Below are 23,471 nucleotides of genomic sequence, written 5' to 3'. Positions count from 1 at the left end.
TTGATCTATTAATTGGAGAAAAGATTTATACTATGTTTAAGTTTGTACATTTATATGACTTCTTTGACTTGAAAATATCTTTTTGTAGCATTTTGAAGCCTTGGCTAATCGAGCTGCTACAACTGGCCATGTTATTGATATCTATGCATGTGCATTAGATCAGACAGGTCTTCTGGAAATGAAGTGTTGTCCCAACCTTACTGGGTATGTATTTGAATTCTTACAGTTTTTGCATTATAAACTACTAATGGTAGTTCACAAATATAAACCAATAAATGACGGTTTAGGGAAAAAAATCAGTCATCATCCTACCACTTCAGGGCAATAGCTATTAATAGTTCTTGGTACTCCTTTTAGTAAAGCTCAATTTAAAATCTTGTAAAGGGCCTCCCTGGTTAAGGCACAATGGGTTAAGTCTCATCACTATGAAGCTATCATAAGCTACTGAGGCCTGAGTTTGCTCCCAGCCAGGGAGCAAACCCACATGGTGTGCTTAAAAACACAGCTTTAAAAGCATATTATATTTGAAAAACTCATCTCATGGAGTTTTGCATCTAACCTCATAAGGGATCTTAATCTACAGTTTTTTGTTTTTTTTTAATTATTTATACAAGAACTGGAGTACAGGGCTGAGGTATTGGAGGGTGAGAGAATTCACCAGAGAGAGCAGAGAGCAGAACAGGCAGACGGACCAAAGACACTGCTGAGGGGAGCAGCGGGCGAGGCAGGAGAGGTCTGCCACACCGTGTGGGTTTCTCCCTGGCCAGCTGGGAATCAAACCCGCGCTGCAGAGGCTGTGGACAGCTTCACAGCACATTGCTCAACCTGCTGCGCCACCTGGGAGGCCCTTAATATATAGTTTTGATGTCTTTGGTTTGACATGATACACACATAAACAATATATACGTCTGTGCATTTTCATAGGTATTTTTTAAATAAAGATTTATTTATGCATGCAAGAACTGGGGTACAGGCCAGAGGTGTGGGGGGTGAGAGGATTCATCAGAGACAGAGTGAGGAACAGAACAGGCAGAATGACTGAAATACATTGCTGAGGGAAGCAGTGGGTGGGGCAGGAGAGGTCTGCTGCACCATGTGGGTAGCTCCCTGGCCTGGGATTGAACTAGCACCGCAGTGGCTGCTAACAGTTTCATTGGTTGTGTCTTAACCCCTTGCGCCACCACAGAAGCCCCATAGGTGTTGTTTTTAAGAATGAGAATGCATGCAGTAATGAGAATGCGTGTCAGGTATTTTTATCAGTATGGAGAACTGGGTGACTAGGGAGAGAGAAAACATTTGTTACTATGTACCCTTTTGTATCTTTTGAATTTTATAAAGTGTGGATATATCCATGTTACCTATTTAAAAAGAATTTTAAAGATTTATTTATACAAGCACTGGGTATTCGGAAGTGTGGGAGGGTGAGAGAATCCACCAGAGCCAGAGTGGGGAACAGAACAGGCAGACGAAACACAATGCTGAGGGGAGCAGCGGGGTTTGCGCGCCATGTGGGACCCTTGCCCGCAGCCGGGGATCGAACCGGCACTGCAGAGGCTGCGGGCAGCTTCGCAGCCCAGCGCTCAACCGCTGCGCCACCAGGGGAGGCTCTAAAAAGAATTTTTAAAAAGTACTGAGAACAAATGCAAGTGTAAGGGGTAGTTAGGGATCCTCAGGATTGATATTATTTTTATGTTGGAGATATTCTCCTACCATTGAGTTTTAAACCTAGTGGTAATACAACTCTTGGGAAATAATTTTTTTAACTTTTTTTTTTTTAAACATTTATTTATTTATATTATACAAGAACCAGGGTATAGGCCAGATGTGCGGGATGGTGAGAGGATTCACCAGAGACAGAGAGGGGAACAGAACAGGCAGACTGATGAAATACACTGCTGAGGGGAGCAGTGGGCATGACAGGAGAGGTCTGCCGCGCCATGTGGGACCCTTGCTGGCTGGCCGGGATTGAAAGGGTGCTTCAGAGGCTGCAGACAGCTTCATGGCGTGGCGCTCGACTGCCTGCGCCACCAGGGGAGGCCCTAAACTTTTTTTTTTAAGATTTATTTATTTATGCATACAAGAGTTGGGGTACAGGCCAGAGGTGTGGGAATGTGTGTGAAAGGATTCACCAGAGACAGTGGGTAACAGAACAGGCAGATTGATGGAAGTACACTGCTGAGGGGAGCAATGGGCAAGTCAGGAGAAGTCTGCTGCGCAATGTGGGTTGCTCCCTGGCTGGCCAGGGGATCGAACTCGTGCTGCAGTGGCTGCGTATGGCTTCATAGGTTGTGTCTTAACCCCTTGCGCCACCAGGGAGGCCCTTGGGAAATATTTTTAAAAAAAGCTTGTATATTGAAAAATTATTTACTTTTCTGGTTTTTACACAAGGAACCAGTGTTTGTATTACATAATCGTTTTCTTTTCTTTTCATATAGAGGATACATGGTGATGGGTGACTCTTTCAACACATCCTTATTCAAACAGACTTTTCAAAGGGTCTTTACCAAAGATATGCATGGACAGTTTAAAATGGGCTTTGGTGGTACATTAGAAATAAAGGTAAGAATCAAAACTTGACAGGTGTGGCATGCTTTTAAAACTCATATTTGTAGGCTTGACCATAATATTACAATGTCACTAATCAAACTCAATATATGCTACAAAAATAGTGGTTATTTAATATTGAGACGCAGTTAGATTTTGTTTACCGGAAAGATGCCATCATTTAATGTACAATGAAATTTTACTTGAGCATTTCTGAATAATTGCTAGAAAAGAAGTTATTATGTAGATAAAACTTCCTTTAACTAGTTTTTCTTTATTTAGGGTTTGACTTCCTAAGTATGTTTTATCTTTTTTAGTGTCAAATTTGTTAGTGCTAGATTTTTTTTTTTAGTATAAAATAAATTTTTAATTTGAATTCTTGCATAGTAAGAACTACATAACTATAGTTTCTCTAGCCATTCTCCTGTTAAAGGACATCTGGATTGTTAATACTATATTTTTTAATTGCTGTATTTGGTGTCTAACTTAGGAGAAACTTGTTTTTTACTCTTTGAATAATCAGTAACTATTTTATGGTTGATAGGTTGTTGTTATTCAGTTCTATCATTCTATTATTTCACATTTGAATTTTAAGAATCTAACCTATTTTTAGTTACAGTGATTTAGAAGCACATTGATTTTTTTAAATTTTCATTAAGCATTATCAATCTTGTTATTTTATTGAATGCTTGCTGTAGGTTTAGCATTAAACTCGTACAATGTAGAGATCTTGGGATGCTTTAGGCACAAGTCTTGTAAAGAAACTTTAGTCTTGATGAAAAGATAAGATTGATAGATATGATAGAATGAAATAAGATTATAAAAGTAGTTTAAAGATTTAGAGAGGAAAAATGATTGTATGTAGGTAACAATTTGTTTTTGAAAGATGGCAGCTTTTAAGTTGGTTGAGGAAAATATATTACCAGCTTGAGAAGAGGAATAGAAGTGAGACTCAGCATATTATGTTTGGGAAAACTGCCAAGTGAATGGATGGTTTGATTTGGTATGTAAGGGAAATCTGTAAAGCTATATGGTTTCATTCTGATTTGGAGATGCATGTGTGGGCAGATAAAGTCAGTGTAGGTTAATGAGTAGTGTCTTAATTTTTCTTACAGTGGTATTCAGGAATTATCGGGAAATTTAAGAAAAAACTTATGTGGGTTTTCTAATTTTTTTAGAAAGTAGTGATAGTTTTAATTTTGGTTTCAGTGGAAATTGGAAAGAAACTAATTTTGGTGACAGAAAATATTTGGCAGGAAAAATAGAAGGTGGCATTTAAGTTTGTGAGTTAGGATTTAAAATTTTGGGTATGGTATGATTTTGAATTAGGATTGAGTTTCCAAATGGAGACATTCTATGGGTGGCTGCTAATAGAGGGTTAAAGTTAGGTCAGAGCTAGATTTGAAATTTGAGGGTTATTTAGAAGTGCTTGCCTGTTGTTTATTTTTAACTTTAGTGTATTTTCATTGACCTTTGAGTTTTAAATATGAAGAATATCTGTCTTTACTCTTACATATTTATAGTTAAATTTTTGCATTTATCTTTCAGAAAACCTAAGTGTACTATGTTCTTATTTTGTAGACCTCAAGGGAAATAAAGATTTCAGGAGCTATTGGACCCTGTGTATCTCTCAATTCTAAAGGACCTTGTGTGTCTGAAAATGTAAGTCACCTTTATTGTAAAAAGATAATACAGTTAATTCTCAGATCAAAATCAACAGAGATCTGGGCTGGTAAACTATAGCATTCCTTTCAAAATTATGGTGGTATGGGTTAAATTTTTCCTTAGTTTGCAGTTCAGCTTCCATTAGTATACCTCTGTGATTGCTCTTTCCTCATATCCTTTTTCCATCTACCACTAGATGAAAACTTGTACTGCCACCAGAATTCTATCACTTTTTTTTTTTTTTTAAGATTTATTTATTTATACAAGATGTGCCAGAGGGTGAGAGGATTCACTAGAGACAGAGCGGGGAACAGAACAGGCAGACTGACTGAAATAAACTGCTGAGGGGAGCAGTGGGCAAGACAGGAGAGGTCTGTCGTGCCATGTGGGTATCTCCGCGGCTGGCGGGGATGAATCAGCACCGCAGAGGCTGTGGACAGCTTCACAGCCCAACTGCCTGCACCACCAAGGAGGCCCCAGAATTCTATTTCTTATGCTAAAGTTTTTCCTTGCCCTGTTAGATTAAAAAAAAAAACAATTATTGGAAATTTGGAGACTTCTGAAAGTGAAAGTGAATTCCAAATTTTGGTTAGTAGAATTTCCAAAAAGTAACCAAAATTGACAGATATCAGTTTCAGTTCCTTTCTTTTCCATTATCCCACTGAGTAGACATATAATACACTTTAAAATGGTAAATTATGTAGCTTTAGAGGGGATGACGGGGCAAATAGTGGGTAATCATTTTTAAAATGACACCTTAAAAATTAATTTTAAGTTGTTCTCATGGTAAAGATTTATATCTAAGAAGTTTTCTTGGATTATTCTCTTCAATTTTTGTGAATTTAACGAAGTACTATCTTGTTTCGTGTTTTAATTTATACTTCTGATGGCTAGTTGAATACACTTTTTTTTGCCCACTATCAGGAAAAAAAACAGCACTTTTCTTGGAAATCAGACTTCAAGTTACGCAGTTATGTTCCAGAAAACTTGTCTTCATGCATGCATCTATTGTGTGTTAAATCACTACCTTTTTATAAAGATCAACTAATTGGCTAGAATAGTGGCATAGCATTAGTTGTAATTATTTATTGAATGTTGTTTAAAGACTACACCATGAAGAACTTGTATCAATGCTTTTTAAATTTACTTAGCAAGGATTGGAATTATTCTGTTATTATGTAAAAATGACTTTATTCCATTGAATATTTATATGACCTTATAAATTCTTAAATTTTTAACTTCATTGTATTAGTTAGAAATCAAAATAGATTTTTTTAAACTGGAATTTTAAAACATATATCATAACAATAGGTTGAGTTTTCTAGTTTTCAAATACAGTTTTATTTTTACAGGAGATAGGAACAGGTGGTACTTGTCAATGGAAGATATGTGGACTCAGCCCCACTACAACCTTAGCCATATATTTTGAAGTTGTCAATCAGGTATGACTTTTTATTTTTGAATATTGAAATAGATGTTTGAAAAATCACTTAATTGAAGTGATGAATATATCGTATCTTTTTTCCAGTAGTAACTATCACCCGAGGCTTATTCTCTTTTGGAGTTTTTTTATTTGCCACTCTCTGTTTCTCCAGGCTAACCCCTTGGTGACAGGACATACTATAATAGAAAGAAATGTTGGGGCGTGTGCACATGCCCAGCCTTGGGATATCCACTTTTGTCTCATTTTTCTTTCTTTTTTGTTTTTTAAAGATTTATTTATGTATGCATACAAGAGCTGGGGCACAGGCCAGAGATGCGGGAGGTGAGAGGATCCACCAGAGACAGAGTGGGGAACAGAACAGGCAGACTGAGTGAAATACACTGCTGAGGGGAGTAGCGGGCAAGACAGAAGAAGACATCTGCTTCGCCATGTGGGTTGCTCCCTGGCCGGCCCAGATCGAACTCATGCTGCAGAGGCTTCAGATTGCTTCATAGTGTGGTGCCTAGCCCCTTGCACCACCAGGGAGGCCCTGTCTCATTTTTCTTAAATATAAAATTGAAGCAAAAATAAAATCTTAACTCCTTTTCTAGTTATTCATTTTTATACTAAGGTATCTACTTCCTCTTAGATATTACAGGGTAGGTAGTTATATATGAGTCTTCCTGTAAGAAAGTTTAATATAACAAAATTCATAAAAAGAATGAAAGGTAAAGATTCTAATATTTGTAAAGATTTTTTTCTGCTATAAGAAGCATGCTATCATAATAAGGAATGATATATGTTACTGACATACCATAGTTATTAGGCATAAAAATGAACCATAAAGTGTTAATAGGCAGCCTTCCTAAAATAGGTACAGGATTTCTTGTTTTTGTTTTTTTTTTTAAGCAATTAAATTTTTTAAAAAAGATATTGTAACTCTTATTAGCCAAAAAAAGCAAACAAAAAGCAAGAATGTCTTATTGTCAAGGGGCATGAAGAAAGTTTTTCTAATACTGTTACTGAGAATTATCATTAATATATTACTATTGGTGTCTTCTCATAGTCTTCCATTGGTCATTTGTTTATTGTGAAACTATCTTCCTAAAAGTTCTGTTTTCATCTAATATATGTGGAGGGGGAAGTCTTAACTTAATTTCTCTTTTTCTAGTTACTATTACTGTCACTCATACTTTTCCTTATCTGTTAATTTCTGTATACTTCTTCCTTCATTTTGCTCTTTCATGTCCAGCTGGAATCTTCTCATCCTTTATCATCCCCCCCCAAATTTACTATTTTATATAACAAATTATGACTGTTTTTATTCCTTGAAAACAGTACCGCTCTAAGTAATTTTTGGAATGCACTTTATTCTTGCAGGATGTGTAGTCTACAACCATATGACAATAATGTAATAGATTTTAGTTAGGTTTTATTTTTTTATTTTTACACAGCATAATGCTCCAATTCCCCAAGGAGGGCGTGGTGCAATCCAGTTTGTGACTCAGTATCAGCATTCAAGTGGGCAGAGACGCATCCGAGTGACTACCATTGCTAGGAAGTAAGTTGTGTTTACTAGAAAGTTAATTTGCATATCGAAACTATTCTACATAGTTCTGCCAAACTGAGTTCCTATTTTGGGTGATGTTGATATTCATGAGTAGAAAATGAACACTTATGACTGATTTTATTTCTTTCTATAACCCAGTTTATTTGCTAAATTATTGATTGTTGGGTACTGTGAAGCAATGAAAAAAACTACTGAAATTTTATTTTTCAAAATATTCTTTTATTTAACTTGTTCTCTTGAGAGGAGGAGAAAAAAAAAATAAGCGTTATCCAATAATAGTTATATATATATCCACTATATGTACATGTAGAATACTAACTTACTGCATTACTTTTCAATTAATGATAAAGTGCCTAACTACTTTTATTACTATATATTCTTTTTTTTTTATTTTTTTTTATTTTACTACCAGTGTACAGTAATTTTTATTTTTTTTTTATTTTATTTTTTTAAATAATAAATTTTATTTTTATATTCCCCCATACAATTGCAAACGCCCCATTCTGACCCCAATCCTTCCCCTCCCGCCCCCCACCCCCCAAAAGTGTCTCTGGTTCATAGTTTTTTGTTGATTTTGATTTTCACTTTCTTATATTCATTTTCTTGGTCCCTTATTTAAGTTTTCTAGATTCTTGCTATGAGTGAGACCATCCGGTATTTTTCTTTTTCATTTTGGCTTATTTCGCTGAGCATGATCCCTTCCAGCACCATCCATGTTGCTGCAAATTGCATGTGTTTATCTTTTTTGAATGCTGAGTAATATTCCATGGTATATATGTACCACATCTTCTTGATCCAGTCATCTATTTTTGGGCATTTGGGTTGTTTCCAAAGCTTAGCTATTGTAAACAGTGCTGCTATAAACATAGGGGTGCTGGTGCTCTTTGAATTGATGTTTCTGTGTCCTTTGGGTAAATACCTAGGAGTGGAATTGCTGGATCATATGGAAGCTCTATGTTTAGTAGGTCCAGAAATCTCCACACAGCTCTCCTTTATTACTATATATTCTTCAAGCGTTCTAAGTCAGTTCATTTATCAGAGCTTTATTTAGCGTATGCTCAGTGGACTAGATATGGTTGGAAGAGGGGTCACATGCAAAAGACTTGAACATACCTGGGCTGCTATATGATAATGTGGAATATGTCTCCTCAAACTTTCTATGGCAAAAGGTCCGTTGTTTCTCCTCTCACCAATCCTTTGGAGACTATATGTATAATACAATGAAATGAATTACTAGGAAAATGAAATTTTAAGAAGTCATTCAAAATACATGTCCTTGCTTTTAAGATACATCAGACAAAATTATTTTGTTAAATTGTTCAAAAGCTTTTAAACATTTGTCCTCAACTTTTGTTCTTAGCACTGGCGAGAGAGTGCTTCCCATATCACACTTTGATTAGCACTGGTAGAGATCACTTTGTATAACATAGTCATGCATTGCGTTGTTGATACACTTACATTTCCAAAAAGGAATAATTAAGCACAATAGATGATTTTTCTTTTTCTGATCTATCCGATGAATGCTTTGAATAAAGCTTGTGTTGGTCATGTGGTCTTCACGTAACATTTGTGGAGGGGACAATTTAAAGTTAATTTTGCACCTCTATTTTGTCAAGAACAAATTATTTCTCAGGTACTTTGATACCATTCTATATATAAGTATTTGTGATATATAAAACAAAGGGAAGATAATTTTGGAATGAAGTTATTCAGGAAAGAATTCTTACATGAGGTCATTCTCGAGGCTGACAGACTTTTGGTTTATATCTGTTTGTGTTGGCCTTGTCTGGGTTGAGAAAATGTTAATCAGTATAAATCTACCTCATTTAGGCATGGCCTAGAAAGTAACAGTAATGGTATCTGTAGCTCTTATTTTATTGAGTTGTATTTAAACTCTCGCTTCATTCCTAAAAACCATGAGACTTTTGGTGAGTGATGGACATGAAGTTAACATATAAGGTGATTGTTAGCTGTGTTGGATGTTCTGTTACTTAAGCTAAGGTTGGTACATGGAGAAATTCGTTGTTGTACCTTGCTTTGACTTAAAATTCTTGTCCAATATCAAGGGAAATATATTATTCTTTTGAAGAAAAATGCCAATGACTCATTCCCTGGGTTTGTTCAGATTTCAGATCAGAACTTGGAAATATTGATTCTCAACAAACGTCAATTTGTTTTTGTTCCTTCAACATACACACCACATGCATGTGCAATTTAAATTGGACACTCAAAACATTTACATATCAAAGTGAGGGATATTTTACAAAGCCACTGACTTAAACTCTTCAAAAATGTCTTGGAAGTCAAAGAAATTTTTAGTAACTAGTTCAGATTAAAAGGAGACTAAAGAGAGATTACACAAAATCCAGTATGTGATCCCAGAAATCCTGTGTCAGGAAAAATTTTGCTATAGAGGACATTGTTGAGAAAATTGGGGAAATCAAAAGTGGTTTTATATGTAGGACAATAGTATTACATCAGTGTTTAATTTCATGAATTTGATAATTAATCGGGAGCATGTAAGAGAAAGAGAATTTTCTTGTTCATAGAAGATACACTGACATACTTTGGGGAGAGGGTCATGATATCTCCAACTTACTGTTGAAAAGTTCAGCAAAAGGAAAGTATATGTATAAAGAAAGAGAAAATGATAAAGTAACAATGCTAAAATACTAACAATTGATAAGTCTAGGTGATGGGTTTATAAGAGTTTATTATACTCTCAGAGCTCTTATGTTTGAAATATTCTTTTTTTTTAAGCCTTATTTATTTATGCATAAAAGAGCTGGGGTACAGGCCAGAGGTGTGTGTGGGGGTGAGAGGATTCACCAGAGACAGGGTAGGGAGCAGAACAGGCAAACCGACTGAGGTACACTGCTGAGGGGAGCAGCAGGTGAGTCAGGAGAGGTCTGCAGTGCCATGTGGGCTGCTCCCTGGCCAGCCGGAGATCAAACTTGTGCTGCAGTGGCTGCGGACAGCTTCATAAGTTGCATCTCAATCCCTTGCGCCACCAGGAAGGCCCTGTTTGAAATATTCTTAAAATGAAATTTTAAAAAGTTAGATTAATCTTTCAAGAGAAAGCTTTCTTGTGAGAAATTTCATGGGCTTATGTAGTTTCAATTTGTTCGCACAGAATTTATGAGAGCTATTTATAGAAATGTGTGTATTATGGTGTAATTGATATCACTATGGCCCTCCAAAGCACTCAGCACTCATCTTTTTAAAATAATTTATCATAACCATTTTCAATAATCAGGGCTTATTTTTTTCTGTATTAACTGGGAATATGGTTTTAAAGTCTTAGGCAAGTGTTTTTAAGTGAATAATGTGAAAATAAAGGACTCGGGTTCCTAAGAAAACAGTCGCCCTGTTTTTCATATAGAAAATAACTCTGATAGGGCCTCCCCTGATGGCGCAGGTGGTTGAGCGCAGCACTGTGGGACTGTCTACAGCCTCTGCAGCACGGGTTTGATCCTGGCTGGCCAGTGAGAATCCCACATGGTGTGGCGGACCACTCCTGTCTCGCCTGCTGCTCCCCTCAGCAGTGTTTCAGTCAGTCTGCCTGTTTTGTTCCCTGCTCTGTCTCTGGTGAATCCTCTCATTCCTCCCCAACCCCCTGCCCCGCCCAACCATGCATCTGGCTTGTATTCTGGTTCTTGTATGCATGAATAAATAATAAATAAATAAACAAATCTTAAAAAAAAAAAAGACAGTAACTCTGATATAAAAAGTTTGGTTTGAAGATAGTTATTAGAATATTGGTGAATAGGTACTGGAAATATAGAAGACAGATCTTATAAGTGAGCCACCTCCTTAAACTTGTCATTAAGAGCTTACTTTAACTTTGTGGCTAAAGAAACTTTAATTAGTAAATTTGCATCTGCTTAATTATGTATCTGCACTACTGAACCATTATATTTCCAGACTACCTCATTATTAAGTTTATCATCATCACCCAAATTAGGAAAATGCTGATTCGAATTTTTTGAGTTCAGTTTTTTTAATGAAAAATTTAAAAATAATGAAACAACACTATTAGTATAATAATCGTGTTTAAAATGCAGTAAGTATAACTTTGAAAATTACCAATTCTTATTTTCTTTTCCATTTTTATTCTTTACTTTCCCTTGCTGTGTCACTAGGCTCACATAATTTGTAGTTGTTGGTCATCTGCAAAATATTTAAGAATTATTTGTCTATTGAAAAAAAGAAGAGGAAGGGAGAATTTTGATGATGTTACTCTCTGGATTCTGTTGGCATCGTTTCTTCCATCTTTGAGTCTTGTAAAAGTGTTCCCACTTTTTAAGTTTATAAATACTGGCCAGACTTGCTTCATGTGAAGTAGGATCCCTTAGACTGAAATTTTTACTTATTAACTTGATTAATTTTAGTCATTGTATTAACTGGAATAGAAAAGAATACATAGTCATTTTAATTACGTAATTTTTATCACTGATGATTGAATTAAAGACCAATGAGAAATTGATTCTGATATTTTATTCCTGTTCTAGTTTAGTGAATGAAAATTAGGTTGGGGGGAACCTTTATTTTTGAGTTTCATATTTCTGCTTTTACCAAATTGAAGAAATAATATTTTGAAGTCTAACATAGCAACTTGTGTAACTATCTGCATGTGCACATACATAACCAGTGGTCTTGTAAAAATCTTCATGTTTTAAGAATGTGTTTGGAGATCTAGTGTTACAGTTATTTCAAAGGATTTTTTTAGGCTTGGATATATTTTCCTGAGAAAGAACAAATGCTGCACTGAAACTGCAGTTAGTGTTTTTTTTAATGCTTTTTTAAAAAGATTTATTTATTTATACATTCAAGAGCTGGGGTATAGGCCAGAGGTGTGGGGGGTGAGAGGATTCAACAGAGACAGAATGGGGGGCAGAGCAGGCAGACTGACTGAAATTCACTGCTGAGGGGAGCAGTGGGTGAGACTGGAGAGGTCTGCTGCCCCATGTGGGCAGCTCCCTAACAGGCCGGGGATTGAACTTGTGCTGCAGTGGCTGCGGATAGCCCCATAGGCTGCATGTTAACCCTTGTACCACCAGGGAGGCCCCTAATGCTTATTTTTTCTAGGTAATAGTGCAATTTTGAAATGTTGAGGTAATTTTTTGTATCTTTTAAGTTTAAATCTGAATGATACCATCAGTACTATCATGAATATAATAACTCATCAGCATTTCTGTTCTTTTCTTTGTATCTTTAGCTGGGCAGATGCTCAGACACAAATCCAAAACATTGCTGCATCTTTTGATCAGGAGGCAGCTGCCATTCTCATGGCCCGCTTGGCCATATACAGAGCAGAAACTGAGGAAGGGCCTGATGTGCTCAGATGGCTAGACAGACAGCTCATTCGACTGGTGAGAAGTAAACTGGTTTTCTAAATCTGAATGCTTTTATTTGTAATGAATATTTGTTGCTGGTAATCTCTACTTACAGTGTAATTGGTTTATTGTTTGAAGAGGTTTTATTCAAGTTCCTGAGAAAGGTGTAGTAATGCATAATAGATTTTATTTGTCTCTTCCTGTAAATTAGTGTACTCCTTTTCCTTAAAAATGAGTCACAAAAAGAAAAACCTTTCCTTTTTTCTTTTTTTGCCGGACAACAAATTAGTTTCAGATTCAATGCTAAGTTACTGTTACTGTTTTCATGCATATCTTTCTTCATTGTTAGGGTTATAGTTTTCTGTCTTCATTTTAGCAGACATTTTTATGAGAAATTAATTTGTATATATATGCTATACATATCAACTTACAAAAGTTAGGGAAATCCTGATTATCTAGATCTGGGTTACCAATGTCTGTATTGGTAAAATTATTGGTAATGATGAGACCTTGGATTTTTAACATGTTAAGAGCTCATTACTACATTTTGACTTACAGTGTTTAATTAAGTTCTGTTCTGAAAACCCCATTTTACTTAACAACTCTGCCTTGTTATTGCCTTGAAAGTACTTATTCAATTTACCCTTTAGCTCAAAACACCCTGTTAAGAACACTCTCAGCTAAGCTTTCACTTTAAGAAAACTTTTCTGCTGCATTAAGCAAAGATATATTTAATGCTTTTTCTTCTTGTCTGGAAGAATGAAAATTTTACTCTGATCTCCATCACACTGGTATAGCTTGTCTGTTCCCATAAGTCTGTTGGTAGCTGTGTAAGAGAAGGGTCGTGAGGTTATTTGAGAGGGAGAGGGGAACATTATTATACTTCTGCCTTACTTTCTGGGCAAAACAGCTTTCACCAGTCAGTTACCAGTGGTCTCCCTCATCTTGTGTAAAAAACTGAGAATGAACAATGCCAAAAGAACAATGCCATTTTGCATACTGAAAGATCTCTAAGGAAATTGCTAATAGGATAGCTTGGAAATCATATAGTATGCAAATTTCAAAAAGCAAAATTTAAAAGACTACAATCTCTTATAGAACCTCTCGTAGTATAAAGTATAGTAGTGCGAATAGGATCTTTACATTTTCTTTTTTTATAAATGGAACCAAATTAATGTATAATTGAAGTGAAACTTTCAGGTGATAACAAATGAAATGTAGTTATAGAAGCTATTTTAAGTAGCTAATACAGTATGACTTCATTTTTTGTATAAAATTTTGTATAAAGTTCCGTATAGCTAAATTTTCAGTTCTAAAATAATTGCAACACAAATGGAGAAAGGATTAATACCTTGTGGGTACCAAAAATTTTTAAGTTTTTTCCTAATAAAAAGTCTTGTATGTTTTTTTCCCTCAAGAGAATTGTTTTATTGTTTTTTTCACACCATATTATTATGATTAAATCAGACAGCGTCTTTTTGATATATCTTCTTTATGCTTCAATTTTTTTTCTCATTTGTATTAATGTTTTGATTGGGTTACAAGTAGGGACACTTCTCACAATACCAAATGCTAGAGCATTTGATAAATGTTCAAATTTTTCTAAAGAAGTAACTCATAGGTTAGAAATTTATGTATGTATATATTATGCAAATTTTATATTGTTACCTTTGGTATAGATTGTTTTTATCAAAAAGTAGGTTAAGGGCCTCCATGGCGGCACAGCAGTTGATCACTGGGTTGCGAAGCTGCGCGCAGCCTCTGCAGCGCTGGTTCGATCCCTGGCCGCTGGGCGAGGGTCCCACATGGCACGCAGACCTCTCCTGCCACCCGCTGCTCCCCTCAGCAGTGTACTTCGGTTCTTCTGCCTGTTCTGCTCCCTGCTCTGGCTCTGGTGAATTCTCTCACCCTCCTGAGCTTCTGACTGTACCCAGTGCTTTTATAAATAAATAAATAAATAAATCCTTTAAAAAAAAAAAGTAGGTTAATATGTATTTAATCTCTAGGATTTTTAACTTGAAAACAAAAGTAGAAATCATTAAATATTTCAGAAGTTTTATGACATTACAATAAAACAAATCTGGGTGGTAAAAAAAATACCCTTAGCAGAATTTAATACTGGCATTTGTTGTATATATGACAGCATGTGAAATTTTCTCATATAAAAGTTCTAACAAATCAGTAAGATTTAGACTAATATGAGGAAAGATTATAAACAAAGAATTAACAAAAGAAGAAATGTAAGTGAGCCACAAAAATAAGAAAAAATGACAAATCTGATTTTATATGTAGGTATCAGATCTCCCCCCACCCCCAATTGTGCTAAGATGTATACCAATAACTGGCTTTTGTAGCCACTGTGGCATTTTGATGGTATGTTTTTCTGCAAGTTTGTTTTTGTCTTTTTTATGTAGAGTCTCAGGTAGATACATGTTGGGTTCTTTTGGTCATTACCTAAGAGGTTCTTATTTGTTGCCAGGGAACCTTTGTTTAAAAAAATCCATTCTTTTGAGATGAGTTGTTGCACTGCAACAATGTATTATTTGCATTTGAAATTCAAATATATATCTTTGGTTATAGTCAATCTCTTGGTAAGTCTATAAGTAGTATTCTAATTTTGTTCTGTATCAAGTGCCTGCTTGCTAAAGTGTAATGACTTTTTGTAAATAAAGTATGTATAGCAACAGTTTAGCTGTATGCCTGGAAATACATTACTACTTATGTGTTTATTTTATTTAGTGTCAGAAATTTGGAGAGTATCACAAAGATGATCCAAGTTCCTTCAGATTTTCAGAAACTTTCTCCCTTTATCCACAGGTAAGTGAATAAAATGTTCATGTTTTTTTATTAATATTGACAATAGCACTGGGTTTCACTTTCCCTATTGTCTTTTATTTCTCATCTTATAGGACCTATTAGGTTATTCTTTCAGTTAGGTAAGTTTTGGGATCACCAAGAAATTAATATTGTGCTGTGAATAGTTGGTGAAAAGTATGTTGTATTTTTATGCTGGCCTTGCAAATTAGCCATTTTCTTTTTTTGTTGCAAATAGAAATTTATATAGGAACTCTATATGAAGTCAAGTTAGGTGATCCATCTAACTGATCTAATTATAGTGAAAATAGAGGACCTTACCAATCACCTAGTCTTAAGCATGGTTTCATCACTTGAGAACAGTTTTATGGGGACACACCAGATAAAAAGAAAAGCTAATTCGATTTGTTTCATAGAACCTTTTCCACTGGGCAGTGAAATCTACCCCTCTCTCTGTTGTTTTGGTAGATAGTTTAAAAAGCTCAGTGGTTTATATAATGAATAATAGAGATAACATTTATTCAACTCAGAACTATGTGCAAGGAACCTTAGGAGAATAAAGATGACTTACATGACTTTTAGTCTGAAGGGTGATATGTGAAATATACACAAGCCGCATAGACTAGAAGGTGAGAAATGCTATGAGAAATACACAAGATGTAAAGGAAAACTTAAATCTTTCCAAATGGATGACTTCCAAATGGATACATCTTTATAGAAGACTTAACATTTTAGCTCAGTCTGGAAGGATGATTAATAGTAAGATACGGAAATTCAATTTTTTTTCCACAAAAATTGTGTTTAAAGTTTCAACTTTCATTTTAGAGCTATTCTAAATTTTTTTGAAAGTCTTTATTCTGTAATCTAGCAACTCTATGTCTATAAAGGGAGACTTCCGTAAACCACTGGTTGAAGATTTTGGATAACTAGGAAAGGGCAAAGCTACTTGTGTTAAGGGAGGCAAACATCTTTTTGTTTTGGTAATTCTCAGACCTCATCTTTGTAGCATAAACTAATAGGAAAGACATTGAAAACAGTAACCTAAATATTAGACTAAATTCTCCATACTTTCTTTTTTTCTCCCTGTTCTAAGACTTCCCTTTAGCTTTTTTATCTTCTGAGAGATCTGGGCATCCCATCTTCCCCCCTCTACTGGAAACAGAGGGCAGAAGACCCAGAAATACTTTTTTTTTCTTTCAGAAATTATATCCCTTTGGTTTTTCAAAGCCTGCTAATCTCCTAAAAGGTGACACAGGGTACATTCAAGGGAGGTCTTCATTTCTGAAATATATATCCCCAAATTTGCCATTTAGATATTCCTGAGCAAACAGGAATGGCTAAAGTGGTAAGGGATGAGACAGCTGCTCAGTGAATTATAGACCACTGAAACAAGAGTGAGAATTTCACTGATGGTATGTGTTGGAGAGAACTGCAAAGTGAGTCCAGGTGGGAGCAGCAAGATGGCACCTGAGACCTGAGGGCTGAAGGAAGTTGAGAGATGAGAGATGTAACTGAGACATTGGGATACTTCAGAGCTGAACATATTGATTGTGTCAAAGACTCTTTGTCTCAAAAAGACACCATCGCTGTCCTTTATTCAGGGCTAACTCTTCCCCTTTTTGATCTTCTTCATGTGAGGAGTGGGTAGAAGGGAGATGAGGGAGGATAAGTTAAAGGAGAAAGAGGTAATGAAACAAAGTCTAAAGAATGTTTCTTAGGGATAGGAAGATCTTACATATTAAGAAAATCCTTGTGTATGTGAGTCCTTTTTCTAAAACAGTAGGACTCATACAAAAAGTAGAAACTCTGCTATTTTTGTGTTCTCGTAGAGTCTTTTGCTGGGGATAGTGAATAGGAATAAATAGTCCCAGCGATGTGTCGAGGGAGATGAGGCATAAAAGCAAAGAATGTTGATAATGCACCACCTGGCATCAGCCTCTGGATAACTTAGATTTGAGCAAGGATTTTTTTTTGTCCCTAATGTTGTTTTTCTTCATAGTATAACCACTTTAATTTTAAAATTGTTAATTATATTATATATTTTAAGTAACTGACAAATATGACTAAAATTTTGTTGGAGGAATGCAAATTTAGAATGTTCTTGTAACTTGTGTTGTTGCATTAATAGTTGTAATCAAATGCTTTTGTAATAGTAAACTCCTATTACAATATTAAAGTCAGTAAAAGTTACCTTGTTTTATCTTGCAGTTTATGTTTCATTTAAGAAGATCGCCTTTCTTGCAAGTGTTTAATAATAGTCCAGATGAGAGTTCTTATTATAGACACCATTTTATGCGTCAAGATCTGACCCAGTCTCTGATCATGATTCAGCCTATTTTGTATGCATATTCTTTTAGTGGACCACCAGAGGTAAGAGAGGTGGAGGGGAAAAGGCAAACTGGGTTTTGTTACTGTGATGTATGCCATTGAAATGGTAAAAATAGCTTAAATTTTCTTTGAAAAAGTTATTAAATATAAGACTTTAATTCAAGAATAGTTACCTTATAGTTACCTTAAGTCATTCATATAACCACTTAAAAAATAATTAAGCTTATTATTTACTAGATACCACTCTAAGCGTATTAGGAACTATTAAGAAAAAACACATTGAGTTGGGAGACTTTTTTTTTTTTTTTTTCATTTTAAAAGGACAGGTTCATTAGGAAAAGGAGAAAAAAAAAAGAGGCACATGTATAGTCACATGCAGGCAGGAGAGCTGCTGAGTTTGGAGACACTTTTAAAATCATTTTGTCCAGGGCCTCCCCGGTGGCGCAGCGGTAGAGCGCTGGGTTGCGAAGCTGCCCGCAGCCTTTGCGGCACCGGTTCAATCCCCGGCTGCTCCCCGGCCACAGGAGGAGGGTCCCACACGGCGCGCAGACCTCTCCTGCCTCCCGCTGCTCCCCTCAGCAGTGTACTTTGGTCCTTCTGCCTGTTCTGTTCCCCGCTCTGGCTCTGGTGAATTCTCTCACCCTCCCACGCTTCTGACTGTACCCAGTGCGTGTATAAACAAAAAACAAACAAACAAATAAATAAAAAAAAAAAAGCCTCTATTTAAAAAAAATAATAATAATAAATAAAATCATTTTGTCCAGTCATTTGGTTCATCAAATTCTTTTTCTTTTTTAAAGATTTATTTATTTATACAAGCACTGGGTACAGTCAGATGCGCGGGAGGGTGAGAGAATTCACCAGAGCCAGAGTAGGGAGCAGAGCAGGCAGAAGGACCGAAGTACCCTGCTGAGGGGAGCAGCGGGCGGCAGGAGAGGTCTGCATGCCATGTGGGACCCTCCTCCGATGGCCGGGGGGCAGCCTGGGATCGAACCAGCGCTCCAGAGGCTGCGGGCAGCTTCGCAACCCAGTGCTCAACCGCTGCGCCACCGGGGAGGCCTGTTGTTACATTTTTAAGTAATTTTCTTAACTATATTTCCCTAGGAAAAGTATATATATTGTTTGAAATGCATATGTATTTGTTTTTTGCAATTTTATTGAGCAATAATTAACATACATTCTTCTTTCTGTTTAAGGCATACAGCATTGTTTGATTTACATGTATTGTGAAATGATTACCAAAATAGGTTTAACTACTAATGTGTATCTTCCCATGTAGATACAATAAATAGAACAGAATTTTAAAAAAATTATTTTTTTCCTGCAATGAGAATTCTTAGTATTTGCTGGTCTAACAGCTTCTCCATATATCATACAGCAGTGTTGGCTGTAATGATCATTTTGTACATTATATCCCTAGTACTTTTTTATCTTATAACTGGAAGTTTGTACTTTGGACCACATTCCTCCTTTACTCCCTTCTCCCATCCTTTCACCTCTGTAACTGCAAGTCTTACCAATATTTCTGTGTGTGTGTGTTGTGTGTGTTTAAAGATTCCACTTATGTGTGAGATACAGTATTTCTCTGGGAAATTTTTTTTTAACATATTTGGTCATGTGTAGTTTTCTTTGAAACAAGAAAGTTTTAGAAATGTCTTCTCCATACTTCAAATAATATATGTAAATTGTAGACCTCTGGAAGATGTAGAATGATGTTTGAAAGAAAATTGGAATCCTGACATCCCTGCTAGTCATGCCTATTTCTGTCAAATTTCAGCCTTCCCATTACTCCATGAATTCTGTTAGTTTCATTTTCTTAAGGATTTGCTTGTAGAGTTAGTCTCTTTTTTTCCTAAATCATCACTCTCTATCTGGTCATTTTCATTAACATAGAAACCTTAACAACACTTATGTTAAAACAGATCAACAAAAAAGCTCCCCATGACTTCACATTTTCTATAATTGCCACTCCATTTATCTGATCTTAGTCACAGCTAAGTTCAGAGAAGTTACTTATTGCTGGACTGTCTCACTCACATTCTCTTCTCAACTTCTTTTAGTCAGAATTGTCCCTAATATACAGAAAGAGCACTATTCAGGGACAGTAGTGGTCTACATCTTGCCTGAATTTTCAGCAAAATATACTAGTATGGACTATCCTTGAAAATCTTTTGCTTTAGGCTTCTCTGACATCTACATTACTTTTCTCCTGCTCACTGCCTTCCTCTCAATCTTCTTTTGCTGGCTTCTCCCTTTCAGACACTAAATGTTGGCATGTTTCAGGGTTCAGTCTCTGGCCTCTATCTTCCTCCTCTCTAGGTGATGCAGTCTAATCCCATAGCATTACCATCCCTATGCATGTGACACCTAAATTTATATCATTAGTTCAAACCACTCCCTTTTTTAAAAAAAAATATTTTATTTTTGTTTATTTATGCATACAAGAACTGGGGTGTAGGCCAGAGGTGCGGTGATGAGAGGATTCACCAGAGACAGTGTGGGGAGCAGAACAGGCAGACGAACTGAAATACACTGCTGAGGGGAGCAGCGAACAAGACAGGAGAGGTCTGCTTCGCCCTGTGGGTTAGCTCCCCGGCGAGGGATCGAACGCATGTCACAGCGGCTGGTGATAATTTCATAGTGCTAAGACTTTAAATCCTGCACCACAGGAAGGCCCCACACCACTCCCTTTTAATTGATGTTCAGAATTGTATTTCCATTTCCTTCATCATTAGCGTTAGGAATCATCCTTGATTTCCTCTTGACTCTTACTTTTCAATTGTTATCTCAGTTTAGAGATTCCTTAGAAAATTAAAATATACTGTAAGAATTTGTAATGTGAAGAGGGTTTAAGTAATAAGATACACTATCAAATCTAAAAATATGTTGAATGATAGATCTATTTTGTATTTTTAAGTAACTTATTTTTCCTTCTTTCTCTTTTTTTACTTCCTTTTTCACATTAGCCAGTTCTTCTTGATAGCAGCAGCATTCTTGCAGATCGGATCCTTCTTATGGACACATTTTTCCAGATTTTGATTTATCACGGAGAGGTAAGATTCATAGCATTTAAAGCTATGCATCTAAGTGCCGTGAAGTCTTTTTATTCATGGAAGCTTTCCCCATTTGATATATGGCTAGTGTTTCTTCTGTGAGAAACTTTTATTTCTAATTTAATAAATATGAATAAGATATGATTCTTCCTACTGCAGGTTTTAGACTTGCAATTTATTCACCCGATGTTATTTTATCCATTTGTTTATTGTAATGGAACAAATCATTGAGAGGGCAAATGTCAGTCTTTGTCAGTGAGTAGCCTTTCTTTTTCACTATTTCATGTAATCATTAATCCAGGTTTTAGCAGAATTCTATTCATTACTGCATGTATTCATTCAGCCAATATTCAGCCAATATTAAAGTGCTTCCTCTGTATTAAAAAAACACTGTACATCGGATGCTCTGAAAGATATAAAGATTGTTTTTTCACAGACCCACACTATAGGCTAGTATTTTGGTAACTTCAGCAGAATTTTTGCCCCACTGTTTTAGTGTAAGTGATTTTAGATTGCACTGTAATAGTAAAGGCATTACCCAAAAAAATCCTTTTAAGTAATATTACCCAGACTTTTAAAAGATTTATTGATTATTATTTTGTTTCTTAGTAAGATTTGTGTCAAATAGCTTGCTAATATGCTTTAAGGAGAAATCAAAAATGCAGATGACTATTCCTCTTTTAAATACAAAGAAGTAAAGTGATACAAAGTATGTGTTGACTGGATGGTTTATGTTTTTGGAGTCATTTATCTTAAAGTAGTTTCAGGTGTTCTTTTTACAGGTATATTATCTTTATAATATCATTGCTATTCTTTTTTTTTTCAATTTGCATAGCTTCTTTTTATTTTATTTTATATATATTTTACATCATTCTTCCTTTTTTGTACAATATTTGCTTTCTCCTCTCAGGTGTAGTCCCCTTAAAATTCCCACCACCAGTTCACCTGTGCACTATTCCCATAGCCCCTTGTGCTCTTCCCTCTCCTATTTTGATCCCTCTCTCTCCCTATCATTGCTATTCGTATTAAAGTTTTCATGTTTATTTAACTTGCTGGGGTATAACTCCAGTGGTAAAGACTTCATCATAGTAGTCATTAATTTTGAAGTCTCTGCAGAACTTTGTGTAGCAAATTGTTACTCATTTATCATAAACTTAGGTAAATAACTTTTAGCTAATAACATTTGTAAGCATAGTGATTTAAAGTTTAACTTAATTATTTCTTATTCTATAGAAGTACCCTATTATTGCACTTATTTTTTTAAGAATACTGAAATTAATAAACTTAAATAATTGGGCTAAATGCAATAATATTGTATAATTTTCTTTCTGAAGATTAATGCTTTTAAAAAATATTCTTAAAATTTTTTGATAGGCAATAAATTAAAAGTAATAACTCCTTTAATTGCTTTAAAACCAGACCATAGCACAGTGGCGCAAGTCAGGATACCAGGACATGCCAGAATATGAAAATTTCCGCCACCTTCTGCAAGCCCCAGTGGATGATGCACAGGAGATTCTTCATTCCAGATTCCCAATGCCAAGATACATTGACACTGAACATGGAGGCAGCCAGGTATTTGTTTGTTCCTAAATTTTCTGAGTTGTTCCAACTTGTTGTTTGACTTCAATTTGATATATTTTACCTGGCAGATGATCAAGAGATGGACAAGAGAAGTTATCCATGGGAAGATATTCTTGCCTTTTGCCTTCGCAGAGTAATAAGGTTATTAACTAGTTGCCTAAAGTGAGCAGTTTCTCCTGTCCTCAACCTGCAGCCCACTTTAATAGCATAGAGCTAGGAGGAGTGGTGGTAGTATGCCAACTTTAGTTGATCAAGAAGATATGAACAGTTTAGGAATAACTTAGTATACAGTTTGTAAAGCACTTACTGATAATGTCTGGAATGTGAATTTCTAGTGAATTTTATGTTTTTTCTTATTCTGTCATTCCTGTTTCCTAGAAAATGTGAGGTAATAGGAAAGTATTAGAGTAATATAAAAGACTTTGTGATTTTTAGAATTACAAGGATTAAAGAAGATATATCTATGTATATACACGGCCCTTGTGGGCCTTATAGAAGTTTAGGCTAGCATCTCTTAACACTACTCTTTTTTTTTTCAAATGTGTGTAGGGATTTTTTTTTTAAGATTTATTTATTTATTTATACAAGCACTGGGTACAGTCAGAAGCGCGGGAGGGCGAGAGAATTCACCAGAGCCAGAGCGAGGAGCAGAGCAGGCAGACTGACGAAGTACACTGCTGAAGGGAGCCGCGGGTGGCAGGAGAGGTCTGCGCACCATGTGGGACTCTTAACCGGTGCTGCAGAGGCTGCGGGCAGCTTCACAGCCCAGCGCTCAACCGCTGCGCCACTGGGGAGGCCCTCTTAACATATACTCTTAAAACATTTTTCACTTCTCCCTTTTACTCTTTATTAGAGTTTTAATCAATTAATTATAGATTAAGTTTATTTCGCTTGCTCCTTAAAGGCAGGGACCATGCTTTGTTTAGTGCTGTATCCCCTAGTTTCTTGCATATTAATATAAAATAATAACGGTAACTATTATTCAGAAATGATAGCAATTATTACTAGGCTTTTTTTTTTTCTGTATTTATAATAGGCGCTGCCATTTATTGAGAATTTGCAAAGCTGATATAGCACTTTTACATTTACCTTTCCTTATTTGACACTCTAGTGGTCTTACTGTTATCTCTATTTTATAGCTAAAAATTCCTTGT

The 23,471-nt window shown here is 35.7% G+C and overlaps 1 protein-coding gene across 4 annotated transcripts in view; it reads left to right on the top strand.

Annotated features, from left to right (window-relative positions):
• Window positions 1-23,471, top strand: part of SEC23A (SEC23 homolog A, COPII coat complex component) — a 61,045-nt gene that overhangs the window by 29,229 nt on the left and 8,345 nt on the right. For all 4 annotated transcript variants that reach the window (XM_037503228.2, XM_037503226.2, XM_037503227.2 and 1 more), the window contains 10 exons: window positions 89-204; window positions 2,436-2,559; window positions 4,126-4,206; window positions 5,562-5,651; window positions 7,087-7,193; window positions 12,421-12,574; window positions 15,278-15,355; window positions 17,561-17,722; window positions 20,647-20,733; window positions 22,153-22,308. In XM_037503228.2, the coding sequence (XP_037359125.1) occupies window positions 89-204; window positions 2,436-2,559; window positions 4,126-4,206; window positions 5,562-5,651; window positions 7,087-7,193; window positions 12,421-12,574; window positions 15,278-15,355; window positions 17,561-17,722; window positions 20,647-20,733; window positions 22,153-22,308 (1,155 nt within the window). The remainder of the gene's footprint in view (window positions 1-88; window positions 205-2,435; window positions 2,560-4,125; window positions 4,207-5,561; window positions 5,652-7,086; window positions 7,194-12,420; window positions 12,575-15,277; window positions 15,356-17,560; window positions 17,723-20,646; window positions 20,734-22,152; window positions 22,309-23,471) is intronic.

The sequence above is a fragment of the Talpa occidentalis genome, unplaced genomic scaffold (assembly GCF_014898055.3).
Source record: "Talpa occidentalis isolate TD23 unplaced genomic scaffold, MPIMG_talOcc4v2.1 talOcc4.11, whole genome shotgun sequence".
NCBI lineage: Eukaryota > Metazoa > Chordata > Mammalia > Eulipotyphla > Talpidae > Talpa > Talpa occidentalis.
This window is presented reverse-complemented; position numbering and strand designations above follow the sequence as displayed.